Source organism: Rissa tridactyla, unplaced genomic scaffold (genome assembly GCF_028500815.1).
Source record: "Rissa tridactyla isolate bRisTri1 unplaced genomic scaffold, bRisTri1.patW.cur.20221130 scaffold_582, whole genome shotgun sequence".
NCBI classification, from domain to species: Eukaryota; Metazoa; Chordata; class Aves; order Charadriiformes; family Laridae; genus Rissa; species Rissa tridactyla.
The window spans coordinates 1-21,639 of NW_026529792.1; the positions used below are offsets into that span (position 1 = coordinate 1).

At 66.5% G+C, this 21,639-nt stretch overlaps 1 protein-coding gene across 4 annotated transcripts in view; it reads left to right on the forward strand.

Moving 5' to 3' along the window:
* The first annotated feature begins 510 nt into the window (after positions 1 to 510).
* NFIC (nuclear factor I C) overlaps positions 511 to 21,639 on the forward strand; it is a 41,594-nt gene continuing 20,465 nt past the window's right edge. The window contains exons 1-2 of one of the 4 annotated variants that reach the window (XM_054187670.1): positions 511 to 605; positions 17,491 to 18,022. In XM_054187670.1, the coding sequence (XP_054043645.1) occupies positions 513 to 605; positions 17,491 to 18,022 (625 nt within the window). In that variant the 5' untranslated portion in view covers positions 511 to 512. The remainder of the gene's footprint in view (positions 606 to 17,490; positions 18,023 to 21,639) is intronic. The other 3 variants (XM_054187669.1, XM_054187671.1, XM_054187672.1) reach the window with 3 other exon arrangements.

Here is a 21,639-nt window from a genome sequence, read left to right on the forward strand (position 1 = left end):
CATAACAGGGAAAGGGCGGGTTGGGGCCGGTGCGGGGCTGCTCGGAGGAGCCGCGTTTCCCTCTTGTCGTCGTCGTCGTCCCCCCCCCCCCCGCCTTTTTTAGGGTGTTTTGGTTTTTTTTTTTTTTAGGGGGTGTTTCTGGGGCTTTTGGGGGTTTTTCTGCCTCCACTTTCACTTGGGGCACGGGGGGGGGGGGAAGGTTGCGCTGTGGTTTGGGGTTTATTTTGGTTTTTGTTTTTTGTGTTTTTTTTTTTTTTCTTTTTTTTTGCTGCGCCTGGCGGTGGGTGGTGCTGGCTTTGGGGACAGGGTGGGGGGGACACGGTGGGACACGGCGCCGGGTGGGGGGTGTCCCTGCTCGGGTTCAGCAAGGGTTGGGGGGCTCTCGGCGCTGCAGGTTCGGCCTTGGCTGCGCCGTCTTTTGCGTAGCGTGAAACTTTTTCCTTCCCCCCCCCCCCCCCCCCCCCCGCCATCCTCCCACCCCCCTGCAGCCCGGCTGCACATGGTGGGGTGCAATGAGTTGGTGGGGGGGTGGCACAATGCTTTTTCTTCCAAATCCTCTAAGTTTGGGACAATTTGCAAACGGCTGCGCCATGCCGCGCTGGCAGGCAAGAGGGCGTGGAGGGGGGGGGGGGTTGTGGTGGGGGGGTCGTGGATGGCAGGACGTGGAAAGCGGGGTGGGGGGTAACCACCTCTGTCAGCGGGGTGAGGGGCGATGCTGGGGTGTCGTGTGTGTGTCCCCCCCAGGTCTGCGTGTCGCCGTGTGCGTGGGGACGCTGGTGTTACCCCAGGCCACGCCGACGTGGCCCGGTGGCCGTGCCAGGGCCCGTGGTGCGGGCAAAGAGGGGGGGGGACGACACTTCGGGGACCCCCACCTCCCCCCCCCTTTGCCCGCACCACAACCGCTGCGGCTTTGCCTTTGCTCTGTCCTTATTGATCACTGATATTTATTTAATTATTGAGCAGGCAGCTTCGCCCCCCCCCTCCCGGCTCGTAACCTCTTCCCTGCTGGCTGCCCGCTCCCAATCCGGCCTCGTGCTGCACCCCACGAGGGCTTGGCTTTTTTGGTGGGGGGGGTGGCGTAGGGGGTGAGGGGGGGGTTGCTGCTGCCGCCGCCGGACCCCCGTGTCGACGATTCCCATGTGGGATCCCATCCCTTGTGCCGGAGCTGGGGGCAGGATCGGGCCCCACCTCGGAGATTTGCACCCTGCGGGAGTTCGTGTGTGTGTGGGGGGTGGTGGTGTCCCTTCATGGCGGCACCTGCATCGTGGTGGGGGGCAGCGGGGGGGGGGGGGTCCAGCCTCGTCTCTGGCGCTCCGTGGGTGCGGTGACGGCGCGGGCACCGACCTGGGCAGGGGTGGGCAGCGCCGGGGCTGCTGGAATGACCCCGGGGATGGTGCTCCCCGTCGTGTGGTTGACTTGGCAAAGGGCACACCTCAGTCGGGCTTTTTTTCTTCTCTATTTTCTTTTCGCTATTCTCTTTTCTCTTTCCTCTTTTCTCGTCTCTTCTTTTTTTTTTCTATTTTACTTTTCTTTTTTCTGTTTTACTTTTCCTTTTTCTATTTTACTTTTCTCTATTTCACTTTCCCTTTTTCTATTTTACTTTTCTTTTTTCTATTTAAATTTTCTTTTTTTCTATTGTAATTTTTTTATTTTTCTTTTTTCTATTGTCCTTTTCTTTTTTCTCTTTTACTTTTGAGGTTTTTTTCTATTTTACTTTTCTTTCTGTTTTACTTTACTTTTTTCTATTTTACTTTTTTTCTATTTTACTTTTTTTCTATTTTACTTTTTCCTATTTTACTTTTTTCCTATTTTACTTTTTTCCTATTTTACTTTTTTCCTATTTTACTTTTTTTCTATTTTACTTTTTTCTATTTTACTTTTTTCCTATTTTACTTTTTTCCTATTTTACTTTTTTCCTATTTTACTTTTTTCCTATTTTACTTTTTTCCTATTTTACTTTTTTCCTATTTTACTTTTTTCCTATTTTACTTTTTTCCTATTTTACTTTTTTCCTATTTTACTTTTTTCCTATTTTACTTTTTTCCTATTTTACTCTCCCTTTCTTTCCCTTTCTGTCCCTTTCCCACCCTGGCCGTATCCTTCCCGGGGGTCCCGCCACCTCTCCACCGTCCCAGTCTCCAACTGGTGCTGGTTTGGCAGGGCCTGTTGTTGCCAGCTGCCAGCGTTGCTCTGATGTGGGCAGCCGTGCGGTCGCAGGCTGGGCCGGGGCTGGCAGTAGCCGTTTGGCTCCCAAACCCGCGCTGTTCCCAACGCTTCGCCCGGCTGACGGGGGGGAGCTGGTTTTTCCTCGGCGGATCCCAGCCTCCGCCTCGCCGCCTTCGCGCGGGGAAGGCTCCGGTTTCCCCCCCACCACCACCCTTGCCCTGGCGTAGCCTTAGCTGCGATCCAGCCCAGCTCGGCTGGGATCAGACGTCGTCTGCACCTACCGGATCCGGCCCCCCCAGCGCTCCCCCCGCCGCCAGCCGTGCCGTTCCCATCCCACCCGCGCGGCGGGGAGGCTCGCCCGGCCTCGGGAGCCGCGGATGGTGATGTGGATACATTGGAACGTGCGCGGGAGCCGCCCTGCCTCTGCCTTCGCGCATCTCCCCGCCGCCATCGCCGCTGCCAGCCCCTCGAGCCCCGCATGGCCACTCGGCCCTCGGCTACCACTCGGGCAGCCGCCCTTCCCGGCCGGAGCTGGTCCAAGCTGGGGCTTGGCAGCCCAAAATAGCTCTGGCAAAAGGCATCGTCTGCCACACGCTCCTGGCCGGGGCCTCGGCAAGGGGGGTGACTTTGTGCCCTCCTCAGCTCTCTGTCCCTGCCTGGGGACTTTCTCCCGCTCCCCCTGTCCCCACCTCGGGGCCAGGCCGGGAAGTCAGGAGGAAGCTGCCCGGATTAGCAGGGAAGCGGCACCGGCACCACCGCCACGCAGGAGGCCTCACCCTGCCCATGGGGAAGGGGGTGGGGGGGGCTCCGGCTGCCAGGACCCCGAAATAACCCCGGCACTGAGCACCCGCTGCTGGCCCTGCGCGGGTGTCCGTCAGGCGCCAGCGGTGTTTCTGGAGCCATAACAGTTATCCCCGGCTCCTGGGTCTGCAACGGGGTTGGGGTGGGGAGGATTTGGGGTGCTCCGGCGGGGGCGGGGGGGGGGGGGGGGGACGTGTAAATTTTATGACCGTCGGTGTTCCTGCAAACCTCTGGCTCGTCTCTGGCAGTCGCCCCGGCGTTCCCTGAGCCCACACCCTGGTACCCGTCAGCAGGGAGCGAGGTGAGGTGGGAGCCGGGCGTCCCGCTGGGGTCCATCCAGAGACCCTCTCCCCGGCCCCACGGGTTTGCTGGGGCCTGGGGGAGGGACGAGGGTCTCCAGCCGGACCCCGGCAGGACGCCCGGCTCCCACCGCTTTGCTCAGGTGCATCCTCGAAGCCTGGTTTCGACGCAGAAGCGATGCAGACTGAGAGCCGGCAGCCGGGCAACAAGCCCTGCGCGTGCTGTAGCCGGCAGCACCGGTCCCGGGGGCACCGGGGAGCAGCGCGGCCCGGCTGGCCTGGCACAGACCTCTGCACCGGCGAGTGCCGGCAGCACCCGCGGAAACGGGCACGCCACAGTGCCCGGGGGACGCAGCCGGGCTGTAAGAGGCGTTGCGGCCACGTGGCCCGGTTGCTGCCGTGGGGAGCCGAGGGGGATCTCGCCTCTCCCCGGCCACCACCGGTCGGCTCTGCAGGTCACCCTGCTGCCACCGCCGGCGGGGGCATGTGGCCGTAGCGGGGAGCTGCCTGCCCGGCACATCCCACCGGGGCATCCTTTGGCAAGCCACCTTCCCAAAAACCCTGCAGCTTTGCGGCGAGAGAGGGGAGCGCCGGTGCTCACCCCCTCCACCAGTAGCTCCGGCGAACTGGTTTCCAGCGGGGAGCTCAGATCGGCTGCCAAAGGATGGGAGCAGCAAGCCGGGCACAGCGGGGGGAGAGAGGGAAGGTTGCAACACACTTTCAATTCTCCCATCTGCTGAGTATTGTTTGAGAAAAACAATGAGGCCGTTCTTTAAATGCAACCTTCGGGAGATCCTTGCTTTCCCCGCGAGGCGCCTACCGCGCCGTGCCCGCCTGCCCTGGCCAGCCCTGCCCTGCCGCGCACGCCGGCACCGAGGACCCCGCCGCTTCTGCCCCTTGTCATCTTAAATCCTCGCCCGGGAATAATAGAGCCTGTTTTAAGCGTGGTCTGTGAAGCCGGATCGGGGGGCTGGGGTGGGCACGGCGAGTGGCGGGCAGGGTAAGCCCTGCGGCAGGAGAGACGCCATCGGTGAGAGCCACTGGCCGGGTGGCCGGCCCTCGCGCTGCGCCACTCTCCACCGCATCACCTTGAACTTGCCGGGGCCTCGCGCGATAAATCAGCCGCCCTCCTCCAGCGCGCCAATAATTCACCTTCCCGGGCAGCTCTGCCCCTGCCGAGTGCTTCCCTCCCTGCCTGTGCTTCCCTCCGGACCGGGGCAGGGAGCAAACCCGCCGCGTGCCCAGTGCTGCGAGCGTGCGTGGGCGCTTGCGGCTCGCTGAACAAAGCCCGGCTCGCTGCCCGGCTATCTCGAAGCAAGCGGGGAATAGCTCTCTTTGGTGATTTTTTTATCCCCTCGCGCCCGAGCAGGCTGGGGATGGATGCTGGGAGCCGTAGCCTGATCCTGCTTTGACCTGGCGGTTTTTCCCCCTCTGGCTGCAGCGTGGCCGGTGCGGCGGGGTGTGCACGGGGCCGTGCCGGCGCGGCGAGGCTCGGTGGGCAGAGGAGCCGTGCCCAGGGCCTGCCCAGCCGGCCACGCTCCACTTGGAGCATGTGAAAGGTGTCTCCCCAGGGTAGTGCCGGCACAGAGAGCTCAGGGATCCCGGGGGAAAACTGCCATGGTGGCGGCAAGAGATTCATCCCGGCCCAGGGGAGGGCCTGGAGGTGGGTTTGGCATCCAGAGGGAAAGGGGGGACAGTGTCCCCTGCCTCTGGGGGTGATGGAGGCCGAGGATGGTCCCCAGCACAGGGACGGTTTGCCCTGCCCGCTTGCCCGCTGTCCTTGCCCAGTGCTGCCGGTGCCAGCCTTCCCCATGCCTGGCCCCAGCTGCGTCCCCGTAGCCCAAGGGGTGCCCATTGTCGTCGTGTTCCCCCCCCCCCCCACCGTTACTCCTGGCATGGCTGCACCTGTCCTAGGGACGAGCCAAGCCCTGGATGGCCGGGATGGGGACAGTGGCGGTGATGGAGAGCACCCCCGGGGTCCCTTGCTAGAGGGGCAGAAGGACGGCTGGTGGGGGGAGAAGGCAAAATAACTCCCTGCGATGCTGGCTCGCTGCCCGCCGCCCCCGGCCGTGCTGTGGCTCTTCCTGCGCAAGGATGGCGATGCCGGCGCTGAGCACCGCCGAGGGGGCTGAGCGCTTATGGGAGGGGGCTGGCGGGGCTGGGGGAGGGAGGGTTCCCGTTTCCCCCAGTCCCTGCAGCTTGGCCGGGGGGGTGCAGGCAGGGCCTGGGGGTGGCAGGGGCGTGATCCGCTCCTCGGAGACCCGTGGGGCGGGGATTTCTCCCGCGGCACCTCGGGGTGTGCCGGGCAGGTCGGGGCAGCGCGGCGAAGGCGATGGGGAGCGGCCGGGGCATCGATGGTTGGCTCAGCCCTGCCCGGTCGGGCCAGCACCACATGGCATCACCAGTGACAGCCCCACGGCACGGCTGGGGGCTGCTGGGCCCGAGAGGGGCACAGCCTTGCGGGGGGGGCAGAGGTGCCCAGTGCCAAACCCTGGTGGGTTTTGGGTACCAAAGCACCTTTGGAGGCTTTGGATGCACCAAATCGGCACAAGCAAGAGCCTGAGCTCAGCCTCCCCCCCCTGCCCTGCCCAGCTGGGAACCCTGAGACAATGTCACCCTCGGGGAGGGGACGCAGCCCCCCGGGGATGTACCAGCTGCCGGGTGGGGATGCACAGGGTCCCCCGCGGGCATCCCGGGGCCTGGCTCGCACCCGGGCGGGCGGGCGGCTGGGCTCGCCATCCGTCACGTCGGCCCTGGGCAGGCATCCCCCGCAGCCGCGCCGCGCTGTGCCAGCTTGGCCGGGTCCCAACGCCCTGCGCCGGCCGCCAAGGCCCGGCGCTTCCCAAGTCCTGGAGAGGAGCTGGGAAAGGATCCCGTGGCCCAGGTGCGGCAGCGCTCACGCGCCGGGGGACCTGCGGGCCAGTCCCTGCCAAGGATTGATTTCTCGGTTAACTCGCTGCTGCTTTAAAAGCACATTAATCCTCCCTTCCCCGGCCGGCAGCCAGCTCTAATCAGCATTTTGGGCAAAATCCCCAGGTCTGGGCTTCGGGCTGCCCGCCGTGGGCATCACCCTCCCAGGCAGCGCTGCCGCTCCCGGAGGGGCCGCAGCACCCTTGGGCAGTGCTGCCTGGCACGGGAATGCCAGGATCAGGCCCTCCTGCTGACCCCCTCTTCCCTGGGAGTTTGTTCGAGTCCGTGGCCAGGTGGATTTCTTAAAAGACGGGGGGTTTTATCTTATTTTTTAAGAAGGCTTTGCTCTCCTTGCTAAGGGCCCCTGCATTCCCTTCGCGGGGAAACGGTATTTGACCGGCTGTTGTCCAAAAAAAACCCCCAACATGTTTCTGATCACGAAAAACCAAGAAATATTTTTGCTTTCAAAGGAAAAGAAGGGAAAAAAAAAAAAAAAACAAAAAAGCCGGAGAGAGAAATGTTGATTTTCCATCCAGACGTTTCCCCTCTCCCCGAACCAGCCCCGAAACGAGAGGCGCCCGCCATTCCCTCCTCGCCCAAGGACGCCATCCCCCGTGGGGGCACAGTCCTGCCGGGGACACATTGGATGCCACTCGGGAGTCATCCGGGCACCGGTGGCGAGGGTGATGGCGGTGCCAAGCGTGCGCCCTGCTCTCTGCTCAGGTCTCCCTTTGCCGGCTGCTCCCACCTTGTAGCAGGCACGGCGGGCTGCCGGGGAGGACGGAGAGCACCGGTGACCTGGCTGTCCCCAGAGAGCCACCCGTCATGCTGGTTGCTGCAGAGCTCCCCGCCGCCAGCCCGCCTTGCCCTGGTACAACGGGGCTGCTTCGTCCCACCGTTGCCTGGCAGGAGCTGGGACGTGCCGGATCCTGCGCCCCATCCCCTCCCGCCGTCCCCTGGCTCCTGCCCGGCGATTCGGGAAAGCGAGACGGCGCGGGCTGTAATGTGACCCCCGCCGCGCTGCGCCGCAAAATCTCCTTTAGTAACCTGTGCGCCAGGACAGGCGAGCGGCGCGGCGTGAATACCAATGAAGCGGCGCTGGCGAAAAGTGCAGAGTAAAGGGTTTTTGATGGAAATGGCATCGCATGAGAAAGAGAGTGAGCGGGAGCGCGCGCAAGCGAGCGCCCCGGGCCTGCGCCTGCCCGCCAGCCGACGCCGCGCGCATGGGCACACGCATGGGTGCGCACGTGCGGCCCGGGAGGTTGGGGGCCACGAGCAATGGGGCGGCGGGGTGCCGAGGCCGTGCCGCCCCGGCGAGCGTGAGGGCGGTGGGATGCGGGCGAGTGAGCGGAGGGGGCGGCCAAGCGACGGTTTGAGGGGACGCGTGGCCGGAGGGCTGCCACGGGCAGCACGTCCGCAGGGGCCGAGGCGCTTCCCGCGACGCAGCACGGCTCCGGCCGCCATCTGGCTTCAGGGAACCGCTCCTCTGGCCCGGCGAAGCGCGCCGCTGATCAAAGGCGCAGGCGGGGAGGGAGCGGGCCTGTGCGAGCAGCGCCCCTGGCCACGCGCCACCCCACCTTCCCGCTCCGCTCCCCCGGGAGTTTGTTAAACAAATTTCTCTAATTGCACAAGCCGAGGAGTTTGTCGGAGAAAAAAAGCCGGGGAAATTCCCCTCCTCTGGGCCACCCCTTCCCCACTGCCCCCGGGGGGCAGCCGGCACAGAGCGAGCAGGTCCCTCCCCGTGCCCCCCCGCCCCCCACCCCGGGCTCTGCGGGAGGCTGCGACCCCGACGCCTGCGGGGCGCAGCTGCGGGGTGTCCTCAGGTCACCCCTGCCCGCGCGGGGACATCCCCTGCTCGACCTCCTTGGAGCCAGGTCACCCACGTCCCCCCTCATCCAGCCCCTGAGGTCAGACGCCGTCACCTAACGCGGTGACACCCAGCACCGCCGTCTGCCCTTGCCGGCTGGCGTTCTCCATCGCTTGGCTGAGCCCCCCCTCTGGAAAGGGCCTTTGCGAGCCGCCCGTGGGCAGCCCCTGACACCGAATCCCGTCGGATTAGCGAGCGTATGGGATAAAAGCCTCGGCTTGGCGGCGGCTCTTTAACCGGGTGGGGGCTGTGGCGGCGGCCCTGCCAAGAAGGGAGGATGCGCGGCCGGGCGCCTGCCCCGGCTCCCGCTGAGGTCATGGCTATAGATAGCCCGGGAGGGTGCAGGGCCGAGGACAGGGTCCATGCGCGCCCTCGCCAGCGGCACCAGGAGCCCCGCAGGCACCCACTGCCTTGGGGGGAGGCAGTGCCGGGGCTCCAGGGGTTGCTGGCAGCAGTGGGGGGGGGTTGGCTGGGCCACCGGCTGTCGCCAGGTGACAAATTAGTGCTGCAGGCTGTGACCTTGCACCTGCAGGGACACGGTGCCACCAGCGTGCCCAGCCCCACCGAGCATCGCCCAGCGCTGCCGTCCGCTCTCCGTGTCCGTCTGGGGTCCGTGGCCAACGCGGTGACGGGGGAGATGCGGGGGGAGCTTTCGCTCTTGTTTCCCACCACATTTTCTTCCTCTGCTGCTCTGGGGCGAAAGCTGAGCTGGGGCGTCCCCACCGCCGGGGTTTACCCATGGGTGCAAAGAAGCTGCTGGGGTGGGGAACCGGGGTTTGCCCCCTCCAGCCGCCCGGTCCCGGTGCAGCTCAGCTCCCCCCAAAGGTGGGCGCGTCCCCGGGGTGCCCCCCCCACCCCAGCCCCGTAGGGCCCTGGAGCCGCCAGGGTGGCTGGGGAAGGCGTTGTTGATGAGGGCACTAAAAATAGAGTGGGACTGGGATCTTAATGGGACTTTGTGGGAAACCTGGAAACATTTTCTCATCCCCGTAAATGAGTCCAGATGCATTAGCGATGACTGCATCGCATCCTGAGGTACCGCCGGAGGGAACCGGGACGCGCTCGCCAGCCTCTTCGCCTTGTGGTGGTGAATTGGTTGGAGAGGGGAGTTGCCGGCAGCAGCGCCGGGGCCGAGCCGCGGCCACGCCGTGTCCTGTGTGGGGACGGCGACAGGAGCCAGCCCGAGCTCACCCGGCATCGCCGCGGTGAGGACCCTGCCCGCTCAGCCGGTCCCATCCGGGGTTCCTGTGCCCGGCACCCATGGGTGCGCACGTGGGCGCTTGCGGCTCTACGTGTAGCGGGGAGTGTGCGTGGGCTGGTAACGGTGCTGTGGCCCCCAAACCTTGGGGCTTTCCGAAGCCCCCCAGGGCCTGAGGCAAGCAGTGTGTGGGGGTGTGAGGTGACACGGAGGTGACATGGAGGCCCCCGGTCCCAGGGCAAGCAGTGCTGGCAGCACTGCATCCCGCTGGCACCCTGGTGCCTCCTGTCGATGCGCCGAGCTGGCAGGATCCGGCCTGAGGGGGGTTTTCCTTCTGCTCTGCCGTGGAGCCGGTGGCCAGGGTATTGGCTCCCGGAGTGCTCGGCCCCACTCAGGGACCTTGGACTCCCTCAGGGGATGGCTCAGGGCCAGCCTGGGCAAGTGGCCCAGGGCGGGTGGCTGGTGGACTCCACGTCACGAGGCAGGTTGGCACGGCCATCTCCGCGGTATGGCAGTGTCACTTAGCGGTTACAGCAGTGGCCTGGGAAGCAAGGACAGTCCCACCCCATGCCTCAGTTTACCTCCAGGTGGGTGCAGCACCTGACACGGCAGAGGGGCCGTTGCCCCCTGCCGCGGCCCTGGGTGCTGAGTTGTCCTGTGAGGGGACAAGGGGACCAGCCACAGCCACCAGCCTCCGCGCTGGGCACTGCCGGAACCCAGCGTCCCAAACAAAGTCCCTTTGTCCGGGCCGGCCCCCACTCCTGCCGCTTGGGAGGCGTCCAAAACCCTCCCGAAATAGGACCCGGCCGGGCTCAGCCTTTGAATCTCCCCAGGAAGGCTCCGCCGAGCTGCCGAAAGCGGAGGAACCCCACTCCCCCCCCCCCAGTTAAAGGAGTCCTGTCCTTCAGCGCTCAGGGCAGTGGTGACCCTTTGGGGACACCCTCATCCCCCTTTGCTCTCTTGCCGCCCCGTGCCTCAGTTTCCCCATGCCTAGACGGAGGGTCCTGGCAGGGTGTCCCCAACCCACCAGGGAGCCCGTAAGATGCCGGAGCGGAGGCTGAGCCGTGGCCATGTCCGTGCTGCAGCGAAGGCGATGGGGCTGCGGGGGGGGGGCCGTGAACTCTTCACCGCCAGGGCCCCGGGGGCGGCCGATCCTCCCGCAAGGTCGCCGGCTCCTCGGCGAAAGGCCGGGGCTATTTTTAACTGGTGACTTGCTCCAACCCGCCAGGGATTGGATTTGCGGCAGGGTGAGCACCGCCACCCCATCGTGGCGCTCCCCGTCATGGGGCGCAGAGACACCCCCGGGTGCCATCTTTCCCCCTCCCCGTGGGCATCCCCTGGAGGGAGTCGGGGACCCCTCTCTGCACCCCCACACCTTAATGGTGCATGTTGGCGGAGGGAGGGGGGAATTAATCCCCCTTGGAAAGGCCAGAACGGAGCAGGCAGGGCTAAAAATATGTACAGAGGGAAATAAAACCTCCTGCGTCAGGGGCTAAAGCCGGGCTCAGAGCCCCGGGGGGGCTGGGGGTGCCCTGCCTGGTCCCAGCTTCCTCGGGGCTGGGGGGGGATGCTGAGCGGGGGCTGCATGCTGCTTGCCGTCCCTGGGGCAAACACGGTGCTGCCAGCGCCGGGGCATCTCTCCTGCCTCAGTTTCCCTCTGCGCTCTTGGGGGTGCGAGCTGCCACCGTCCCCGCGGCACATCCTGGCAGTTCCCAGCCTGGGACGCTGGGGTCCGGGGTGGGCGAAGCGCTGGGTCTCAGGCACTGCTCCAGCCCTGCCACCCCCGTAGCCGCAGTCCCCGCCGTTTGCCAGGAGCGGGGCTGGGGGGGAGCAGGCCACCCCCGGGGCCCCGCGCTGACGCAGGGCCGGGCGGAGGAGCTGGCAGCGCCGGGGCCTTGTTGGCAAAGCTTTTTTTTTTTTTTCCAGTTCCAGAAAACATTTCCCTTCCTTGGAGCCCCAGGGGGGTTTCGGCTGGGAAGCCACGTGGCCCCTGCACTGCCGGCCACGGGATGCTTCCTGGGGCGGGGGGACATCTCCTTGGCCATGGGCCGGGTCCCCTCAGCGCTCCCCCTGCGCTGCTCGCAAGGTTCCTCCCGGACCCCAGCAGCCGCCGTCGCATCCTGCCTCTGCTGCAGGCTGGCTTGGCGGGTGCCGTGCCTCAGTTTCCCCGTCTTTGGAAAGCCAGCACCGCACCTTGGGGACAGGCGGGGTCACCCCGGGGGGAGGTGGCTGAGCTGTCAGCTCCTGCACCCCGAGGGGGACGGGCACAGACGGCACCTGGGGGAAATGAGGCACCTGGGGAAACTGAGGCACCTGGGGGAAATGAGGCACCTGGGGAAACTGAGGCACCCGGGGGAAATGAGGCACCTGGGAGACCCGAGTGTGTCTGCAGGCAAGGCAGCGAGCGGCCCTGAGCGCCCCCACCTCCATGTCTCCCTTCCCAGCACCCGCCCCCCCGGCTCCTCTGCCTGCCAGTGCTGGCTGTGCCACCGTTGGGTACCATCCCCAGGGCATCCTTACCCCCTCCCCGCACCCTGGGCACGCCGCTCCCCAGTTTGGGGTGTATTTAGCAAAATCGGGGACCATCAACGCCAGTTGTTGCTGGAGGTGAGGGTGCCTGCGTGCAGATCAGAGGCTGGGTGATGGGCCCGGGGTTGGGGCAAGTACCGTGCTGCCGGAAAAGCCCCCATCCCTGGCTTGAGCCCACCTGGGCCACCCCCGGCTGCCGTCTGCCGGCGGTGCTGCCTCCCCGGGGAGGGCTGTGCCGGCTGGCGCGGGCCCAGGCAGTGCTGGCACCTGAGCCCGGGGCTGCAAAGAGAGCTGCTTTTCTTCCTGCTGTTTTCCAAAGCAACTGGCAGGTTCGCTGCCTGCCGCGGCCTCGCGTGACCCGCGGCGGCGGCCTCGGCGCGCTCCCCGCGCCCCCGCTCACAGCCGCACCACCTGTGAGGGCGAGCGCCGGCATCGCCTCCCGCCCCGGCACGTAGGCGCAGGCAGGTGGGCACCGGCCCGACGCAGGGTGCTCGCGGCGCCCGCAGGGCAGCAGGGACCCACCTGCGCCAGGATGGCTCAAAGGACCCGGCGGGGTGGTGGTCCCGGGTGTGTGGTGAGCATCGGGTGTTTTATTAGCCCATCCGCCGCCTCCCGGTCTGATCCTGAGCGGGGCTGAGCATCGCGGCAGTAAATGAAGCAGGGGAGCCCCTTTCTGGCCTTGCATCCATCCTGGCTGACGCTCCCAACAGGGCGGCCGCATCCGGAACGCGCTGAGGGTACGGTCCGGCCCGTACGCAGCCCCGAGCCGTGCACAGAGATGTTGGCTGGAGGATGCTCTTCTCAGGGGAGGGGGGAAACGCCCTGGGGTCCGGGGAGAGGAGGTGCGGGGAGGTGGCACCGTGTCCTGCCTTCACCTCCGCACGCGCCGGCGGTGCCAGCCAGGCTGCCCCGGGCACCGGGACTCCGTGCCCCGGCACGGGCTGCAAGAGGGGTTTTGCAAGCGTGGGGCCGGGTCGTCCCCACCCCGGCTCAGCTGCTGGGGGGCAGCATGGCTGCCACAGCCTGTTCTGCCCCACGGGCAGCTCCGGCGCGGGGCCAGGTGTGCGCCGGCGAGGCCAGCACAGCTCGTACCGTCCCCGGCTCCTTTCCCGGGAGCTTTGGCTGCTGCCACACTCCTTCCCGCTGCCCCGTGCCCAGCGTGCCTCAGTTTCCCCCTTCCCAGCACGGCGGTGCTGCTCGGCAGCGCCGGGGAAGCCTCGTTAGGACTTGCCGAGCAGGCCGGGAAGCCTGGCCGCGCCATGCCGGCGAGCAGCAAAAATTATGAATAAGCTCTTGTTAATAAATACTTTATGATGAATCCAAATAGATTTCCTCCTCTGGAGCAATTATTGTAAAATGGGCTCTAATACGGCGCAGGGCCGCCCCGGGAAAGGCTGGGTGCTTTTCAGGGCCTAAGTGCCTCCTTCCATCCCCTCTAATGAGCACTTCCCAATCATTTGCATCTGTCACGGCAACAGGTCTCATTACCAGGTTAACTTATTACTGAGAGCCGCTTTGGCGAACAGTTAAGAAGCGGCTACCAGAGGCTTCGCTGGGGCCACATGAGAGCGGGTTTCGTCCGTGCCAAGGTTGCCCATGGGCGCCAAGAAGGGGAAACTGAGGCTGGGGCAAGGAGCAAATCCCCCCCGTGCCCCTTTGGGCTGCTGGGATTTGGGGATTTTTAGGATTGCCAGAACCTCTGCGGCTGCATAACCCCCGCCCGTCGCTGTGCCAAGGCTTCCCGTGGGGGCACGGCACCCAGCACCCAACTTGCCAGCCCCTGCCCGGGCTCGCGCGGCCGCGGGGAGCGGGACGTGGCAGGAGCGGCGGCGGTGGTGGGAGCCGGCAGCGGTTTGGAGGTGTGTGGCTGGCTGGCGGGGAGGCTGAGCATCCTTTCATAAAATAAACCCTGTGTGGTCCCTGCAGGGCCGGGATGTGGCGAGGTCCTCCGCGTCGCTGCCTGCCCATGGCGGGGATGGCATCCCGCTCCTCCCCAGGGCTGGGGCCGTGCCGGTGAGGAGCAAAACCTGCTGCTGAGGCGACTGACCCTTCCCGTCCCCCTCCTCCTCCTCCTCCAACCCCCCCATGTCCCTCCCTCCCCCCCCCCCCCCCCCCATGAAAACTGCTCGGGAATTTCCTGAGGAAGTGTTTTTTCAGCGGAAAATTCAGGCTGTTTCGCCGAGCCCGACCTGTTTGGACATGGCGCTGGAGCGGAGGATGCTCCGAGCCCTGGCCAGCCCACGCTGCGGTGCCCGGCCGCGATGCCCCGCGCCTGGCGCTATGTCTCAGGGTGACACAGAGCATCCTCCGCTGTCCCCAGGGTGGGAAGGCACCGCCGCGGCCGAGCAGCCGGGCTGCAGGGCTCCAGCACCGGCCGAGCCGGTGGGGACGGGCAGGAGCAGAGGTGCTGCCGGAGGAGTTAATCCTGGCATGGCGTGCCCAGCTCCACGCAGAGCATCACTCCTTCCCCTCCCCGCTCCGCGGCAGGACTAACAGCAGGAAAGAGCCGGGCTTGACCCGTGCCTCAGTTTCCCCTCGTAGCATCTGGCAGGGAAAGTCAGCACTCCGCCAGTCCCTGGTGGGAGGGTGCGAGGGGGGCCCTGTGCCGGGGCCGGCAGCACCCCGACGCAGGCGTGCTCCTCCTCCCTGGGTCGCGGGGCTTTACAAGCCCGGGCTGGATGGGGCCCAAGCGCAGGCTCTGCTGCCAGATTCCCGTCCGGAAATGCCCCGGGAGCAGCCTCGTCTGGGGTATTGCAGCACGTCTCTGCTTCCCAGCCCCGCGAAGGAAAAACAGCAGGAGAAATACTTAACCAGCCAATTGCCGGCGCTCCACGCTGCCGGCCGGGCTGGGGGGGACGGCGGGGACCGGTGACGGGGACAGACGGAAAGCGCATCCCTGCCTCTGCTTCCCGAAGCCACGCTGGCCGTGAAGCTGGCCGGTGTCAGCCAGGGTGGGGTGCCTGGCCGAGGGGCTCACTGGCCGTACGGTGCCAGCAGCGTGGCAGGGATGGAGGGCACGACGGTCCCCAAGCTTGTCCCCTCAGCACCCAGCCGTCCCACCCGTCTGACCGTCTGTCCTGGTGCTCCCCGGCCGCCCTCGCCTGGCCCCGCTAAAGCGGCTTAACTCTGCGCAGCATCTCGGCGCGGGATAAACCAGGCGGGAGGGAAAGTTGGTGAGGGGCTGATCGGCTTTTGGTGCCGCTCCCGTCCCACCGTAATCCTGGGGAGGGGGGTGGCCACCATGACCTCAGGGTCGCCAAGGGCCATCGGGGTTTCTGCACGCAGCAGGTTTTCAGGGGTCCCAGATGTGGGTCCAAGTGGGATCTGTACACCGTGGTGAGGGGTAGCAAAGCCAGCGTCTGCTCAGAGCCCCCCCTGAAACCGGGGCTTGCACTTGCCACCCTGTGGCAGAGCACTGAGCATCCCCCGGCCCTCGCAGAGAGGGCGAGCAGCACCCATGGGTGCTGCCACCCCCAACACGGATAACCTGGTTCTTGCCCGACGTCCCTGCGGCGGTGCCCGGGGTGGCACTGCCCAGGGGTGGGCAGGGACGGGGACAATGGCGCGGTGGCCCCGGCCCCGGCCCTGCAGCCAGCCCTGCCGCCAGCTGCCTGGGGAGGGTGGCGGGGCCGGGGGATGGCAGCAATTTGTAGGGCTCGTCTGAATAACCGGCCACCAAGGAAGATCAGCCGCCCACCACCCCGGCCAAGTATTGTTTTTGGAACTCGCTGCTGCTTTTTTCGGCTCCTGTCTTACTTTTCTTTGACCTTCTTCCCTGATTTAAGACACATGCCCAGCCCTTGCCCAGCTGCACTGAATTAGCGGCTGCTGCCGGGGAGGGAACCAGACCCTGCGGCCGCGCGGGGCTGCAGCCACCCCGGGAGCAGCCGGCGGGGACGGGTCCACCAAGGCAGGGACGGATTCCCCCGGCAGGATGAGTCCCCCAGGCAGGGATGGGTGCCCAGGGTCAGGATGGGTCCCCAAGCAGGGTTGTGTCCCCACAGGTGGGATGAGGTCCCCAGCAAGGGTGGGTCCCCCGTGGGTTGTGTGGGGGACACCCGTGGGGACACGGCTGGGTCTGGAGCAGGGGCTGTCGGCTCGGGGGGACAGCGGGGTCTGTGCCGGGGTGATGGATCGGTGCTGGCAAATAACGGGGGTCTGTGCGTGGTGGGGGGGGTAGTGGGGCTGTGCTGGTGGTTGGTGCTGGTGATTTATGGCGTCTGGGCCAGGTTCAGGGGACGGTAGGGGCTGTGCTGGGATGTTTGTGCCAGGTCACAGCGGGGTGCGTGCAGGGGACGCTGGTCCCGGGGACAGCAGGGGCTGCACCGGGGGACCTGTGCTGGCTTTTAGCAGGGTTTGTGCCAGGGGAGGGGGTTTGGGGTTTCGCAGGGGCTGGTTTGGGGTTAATGGGGGTCTGTGCTGGACTTGGGGCCGCGTGGGAGTTAGCGGGGTCCGTATGGGGCCAGTCCCCACCGGGAGCCTGCTTCGGGGGACACTGTTCCCTCCAAGGAGGGTCACTTGGGACAAGGCTGCTTCGGCCGGGAAATGGCATCGTTGCCCTGGGATGAGCGGGGCCGGTCGCCGTCTCCAGAGCCGCTCGCCTTGTCCCACTACCGGGGCTCCGTCCTCCCCCAGCGGCTGCCCGCGGTCCCCTCCTGGGTCCCCCCCCGGAGCAGCGCCTGCCCGTGGCATCCCCCCCCTGCTGGGAGGGTGACCCAAACCCGGGCATGACCCTGCGAACCGGGGCTGTGGCACAGTGGGGGCGGCTGCCACCAGCCACCCCCTGCCCGGCCCTGGCAGCCTCTGGCGGGACTTGAGCGTCGAGCCCAGCTCCTTCCTTCTCCACATCGTCACCTGCCGTGAGGGACCCTGAGGGCCAAATCCTGCCCTCGGGGACAAGTTTGCTGCTACCCTGGCCCCGCACGGGGATGATTGGCCCTCTCCCTGCCATTTTCCCTGCCGGGAGATGCCCTGACACCTCTCTGTCCCGTCCCTCGGGGGGGTTGGGGCCCCCCCCCCAGCCAGGAAGCACTGATTTTCCAAACTGGGATTTAAAAAAAAAAAAAAAAAAAAAAAAAAAAAGGGATGTGGGAAGAAGGGGCCGGGGAGGGGGGGGATGCATTTTCCTTGTTTTCTTTTGGGGCCAGACTCGTCCAGCAGCGCTCGCCAAATGGAAAAAGGCAGTCAGAGCACTCCTTGTGCACTGGGCCAGGCGCCAGCCGCTGGGCCGGCCGCAACTGGGGCAAACTGGGGGAGTTTCCCGCTGGTCTGGAGAGAGCGGAGAGCTCCGAGGCACCCACAGTCCCTAGGGGAGCACCCGGCATGCTGGGGGTGCGGGGGACCCGTCCCTTGGGTGCTGCGGTCTGGCAGCGCCTGGCACTGGCACGGCGGCTCCGGCGGGCGCGATGGCAGGCGGGATTTCTGTCAGGAGCAGATCCCGGCACGCGTGGGTGGGAAGGGGAGAGGGTCCGGGTGCTGCCGAGGCGGCGTGCCTGGCGCCCGGGAGCGTTGCAGCCGGTGGGATTTATGGGGGGCTGCCGGGATGGGGGGGCATCCCGCTGCACGGGGAGGGGTTGCCCGTCCGTGTTGGGCACGCGCCTCTGCCACAGCTCTTCCTCCTGGGTGTGCTGGGATGGAGCCCGGTGGGGATGTCCCCAGCCGTCCCCGGGGTGGGTTTGGGGGGGCTCAGCTGGGAGTGACCGCCTGTCCCTCTGCTCCCCCAGGATGAGTTCCACCCCTTCATCGAGGCGCTGCTCCCCCACGTCCGGGCCTTCGCCTACACCTGGTTCAACCTGCAGGCCCGCAAGCGCAAGTACTTCAAGAAGCACGAGAAGAGGATGACGAAGGATGAGGAGAGGGCGGTGAAGGACGAGCTGCTGAGCGAGAAGCCGGAGGTGAAGCAGAAATGGGCCTCGCGCCTCCTGGCCAAGCTGCGCAAGGACATCCGGCCCGAGTGCCGCGAGGACTTCGTGCTCTCCATCACGGGCAAGAAGCCCTCGTGCTGCGTCCTCTCCAACCCCGACCAGAAGGGGAAGATGCGCCGCATCGACTGCCTGCGGCAGGCAGACAAGGTGTGGCGGCTGGACCTGGTCATGGTCATCCTCTTCAAAGGGATCCCGCTGGAGAGCACCGATGGCGAGCGCCTGGTCAAGTCGGGCCAGTGCACCAACCCCATCCTCTGCGTCCAGCCCCACCACATCAGCGTCTCCGTCAAGGAGCTCGACCTCTACCTGGCTTACTTCGTCCGTGAGAGAGGTGGGTGCTCCGTGGGTGCTCGGTGGGTGCTCGTCCCTGCGAGGCAGAGCCAGGATGCGTCCCAACCAGATCCGGCTCCCTGCGATTGATCCTAGATTGTTCTCGCTTTCCCCTCTCCCCCGATGTCTGTCCCATCCCTGGCTTGGGGACACCACTCCGGGACACGTTTCCTGTTGGCAGACCTTGCAAAGGGAAGCGGGTGCCCCCCACCCTGCCCACACGGACGCTCTCCCCCAGCCGGGATGGATGCTGGCTGCCCCGGGAGGCGCGTGCCAGGGAGGGGAGGAAGCGAGCGGTCCCTGGGGATGCTCCTGGCTCTGGGCATCCCCGGAGGGGGGGGTTTGGGGGGGTTCGCCCCGCATCCCACGCCTGCCTGACGTGGCTGCCTGTGCCGGCAGCCCGGTGAGGAGCAGGTGGGCGGCGTGGGCAGGGAAGGGACAGCCTGTTCCCAGCGCGTCCCCCGAGGGCTGGAGCTGGGAGCGGTCCAGCAGTGCCAGTTTGCCGTGGGCTGCCGTCCCAGCCCCTCGCCCAGCGGGTGACCGAGGCGGGGACAGGAGCGGCTGGGGAGGGGGCAGTGACGGTGCCAGCGGGGGCAAACGCCGGCAGCTTCTGCTCTGCAACGAGGGGATGCTGCTCCCCTGCCCTTCACCTGCCCAGGGGTCCCACGGACCCGCTGGGAGAACTGGGCTGGTTTCAGTACAGCGAGGAGGGAGGCTCAGACCTGCTCTCGAAGCCTTGGCAATCGAAAGGGGGAAACTGAGGCACGGTGGGCAGGGCAGACGACGGTTTCCAGGCTCAGAGGATTAGGTCCCTAAGCCATGGTCCTCGCTGCCAGCTCACGCCACCTCCTCGCACGTTGGGCAAGGGAAGCTCCCAGTAGCTCCGGTCAGATCTTATTTTATCCGGGCAGGTTTGCTGTCCCCGGCTGGTGACGTGCTGGCACAGACACTCACCTGGCAGCTGGGGTCCCCCACGGACCCCGACATCCCCCAGCACCCTCAGGCGGGTAAGGAGCCCAGGGAAATGCTTCGTGATCCCCGCAGGCGAGGTCAGGGTGGGTTTCGCAGGGACGATGCCGAGCCAGGGGGGGCCGCGATGTGCAGCCCCGAGGGGCGGTCGAGGGGCTCGCAGTCCTCCATGGCCAGGCTGAGCTGCCCAGGTGTGCAGGGACCAGGACATCGGTCCCCTCCTGGCAGCACACACCCACAGCACTGGGTGATGCCCCCCCAGCTGTTCCCCCCATCCCCATCGACACCACGGTGGGGGGACTGTGGGGCTCCTTGCCCGGCACTGGCCAGGGCCCAGGGCCAGACAGTGACACCATGGAGGGCTCCGCGGTGTCAGCAGTCCCAGCAAAGGGGGTGCCAGGGCCATGAATAATGGTGGGCACAGACAGCCAGAGACAGCTCTGCCCCTGCCTGGCCAGCTGTGGGGTACGCTGGGTGTCACTGGGGAAACTGAGGCACATTGAGCAGGCGACCCCACCCGGTCCCCAGGGAGCCACATATCCCGGGCAGGGCACTGGGGGCTGCGCCAAGCCCTCATGGCTTTGGGGACAAGCAGGGCACAGCCTCTGCCAGTGAGTAGCCAGGGCCAGATCCTGCCCCAGGGCCCAGGTGGGACCCCGGGCAGGTTGGGGGGGCATTGGCGATCAGCTGAAAGGGTGGACATGTGCGCACGCGTAGTGCCGGCTTCACGTGCCCGTGCACGTGGCTCGCCCACTCGGGGGCAGGATGGGGCCCGGCGGTGCACTGGGAACAGCGGGTGCTGTGCCGGAGACAGAGGGGCCCCGGGCACTGGCTGGGGTGGGGGCGTGGGTGCCCTGTGCAGGACAGGGCAGCAGCTGCTGGGCAGGGGGGTGTCGTGTATTGGGCTGAGACATGGCTGTGCTGGGCTGAACTGGGATGGGGTACTGGGCTTAACTGGGGTGCCACATGCCATGCTGGGGGCACGCCATACTGGCTGGGATGGGGGCACTACATACTGGGCTGGACTGGGGGCGCCCTGTGCCGGTTTGGCTAGAGGTATGGTGTCATGCTGGGCTGGGGGGTACCCTGTACTGGGCTGGACTGGGACCCCCCCCCATGCTGGACTGGGAGCCCTACGGTGGCTGTGCTGATGGCAGGGACCAGGCCCCCTGCGGCAGCCCTGACGGGGTCCGCTGCACCGCTCGGCGTGCCGCATTGGGGTGCCCACGCCGGCGGGTTCCCTGGCCACGCCGCAGCCTGTGGGTGTCCCCGGGGAGGTGGCTGCCCCTCTGCCACCCCCCACCGGCGACCTTGACCCCGGCGTCTGGGTCCCCAGCAGCCGCAGTCACCTGACTGTCTAATTGGGAACACAGCGGCTGTAAATACTCTCTGATAAGGCCTGGCAGCCTCTCACTTTCCCTGTTAAGGTCGCTCCCTGCCCCGGTTAAGGGGGACCGGGACAGGCCAGCAGCACCGGCTGTGCCGGGGGTGAGACCCCCCCGGGGTGCTGCGGGGTGCTGGGTGCTGCGGTGGGGCGGGTGCTCGGCATTGCCCCGGCCCCAGCCCTCAGCGGGCACCTTCTGTGGGGCTGTGGCTGGTGAGGGGTTATCCACGTCGGTGGGGAAACTGAGGCAAGGAGGGACAGCTACTGCAGCAGTGGGACCCTGCGCTGTATGGCCGGGCCAGGCGATGGCACCGCTCGGGGTGCACGGGGTGTCCCCCGCCATCGCTCAGCGCGTCCCTGCCCAGCACGCTGCCGGCTCGCTCCCGCTCGCTCTTCCCCGTTGCACATCTCACCCTGCAGCTGCCCCCCCGCCCCCCCCCAGCAGCCCCGGCCCCAAAGGCTGGGGGGGATCTTGGCCACTCGGAGCCCCCTGGCTGGGCAGCTCTGGTTCCCCGCAGCCCCCGCGGCCCCCCATTATCAGGCCGGAGCACGTGGGCTCTGGGCTCTCCCGCCTACGCCCGGCCCGTTTTGCTGGTGTCAGCACAATTTCTCAGCCGCTGCTCTGGCAACGGCGGGGAGGGGAGGCGGTGGAGGAGCCCCCCCGGCGCTGCTCTCCCCACCTGGGGTCAGGGGCAGTCTGGGGTTGGGGGTGCTGAGCTCCTGCCCCCGCTCCCCGGACCGATGCCAAGGGCCAGCTCTGCCTCTCGGTTCTTTCTTGCCCCCCATCCTTCTGCCCAGAAGATCCACCCGGCTTTCCGTGCCCCCGGCTGCGCTTGGGGAAACTGAGGCCTGAGCGATGCCGGGCTGGGGGGACACCCTGTCCCAGTTCCGCTGGCCCCAGGGGGGCCGCCGTGGGGTGCGGGGGAGCGCCAGATGCGAGCAGGATGGGTGCTGGATGGGAGCAGGATGGGTGCTGGATGGGAGCAGGATGGGTGCAGGATGATGGGTGCTGGATGAGAGCCGGGCTGGGAGCAGGGCGGGAGCAGGATGATGAGTGCAGGATGATGGGTGCAGGATGATGGGTGCAGGGCTGGGCGCAGGGATGGGAGCAGGGTGCAGGGATGGGTGCAGGGATGGGAGCAGGAGGGTGGGTGCAGGGATGGGAGCAGGAGGGTGGGTGCAGGGATGGGTGCAGGATGATGGGTGCAAGGATGGGAGCAGGAGGGTGGGTGCAGGATGATGGGTGCAGGGCTGGGTGCAGGGCT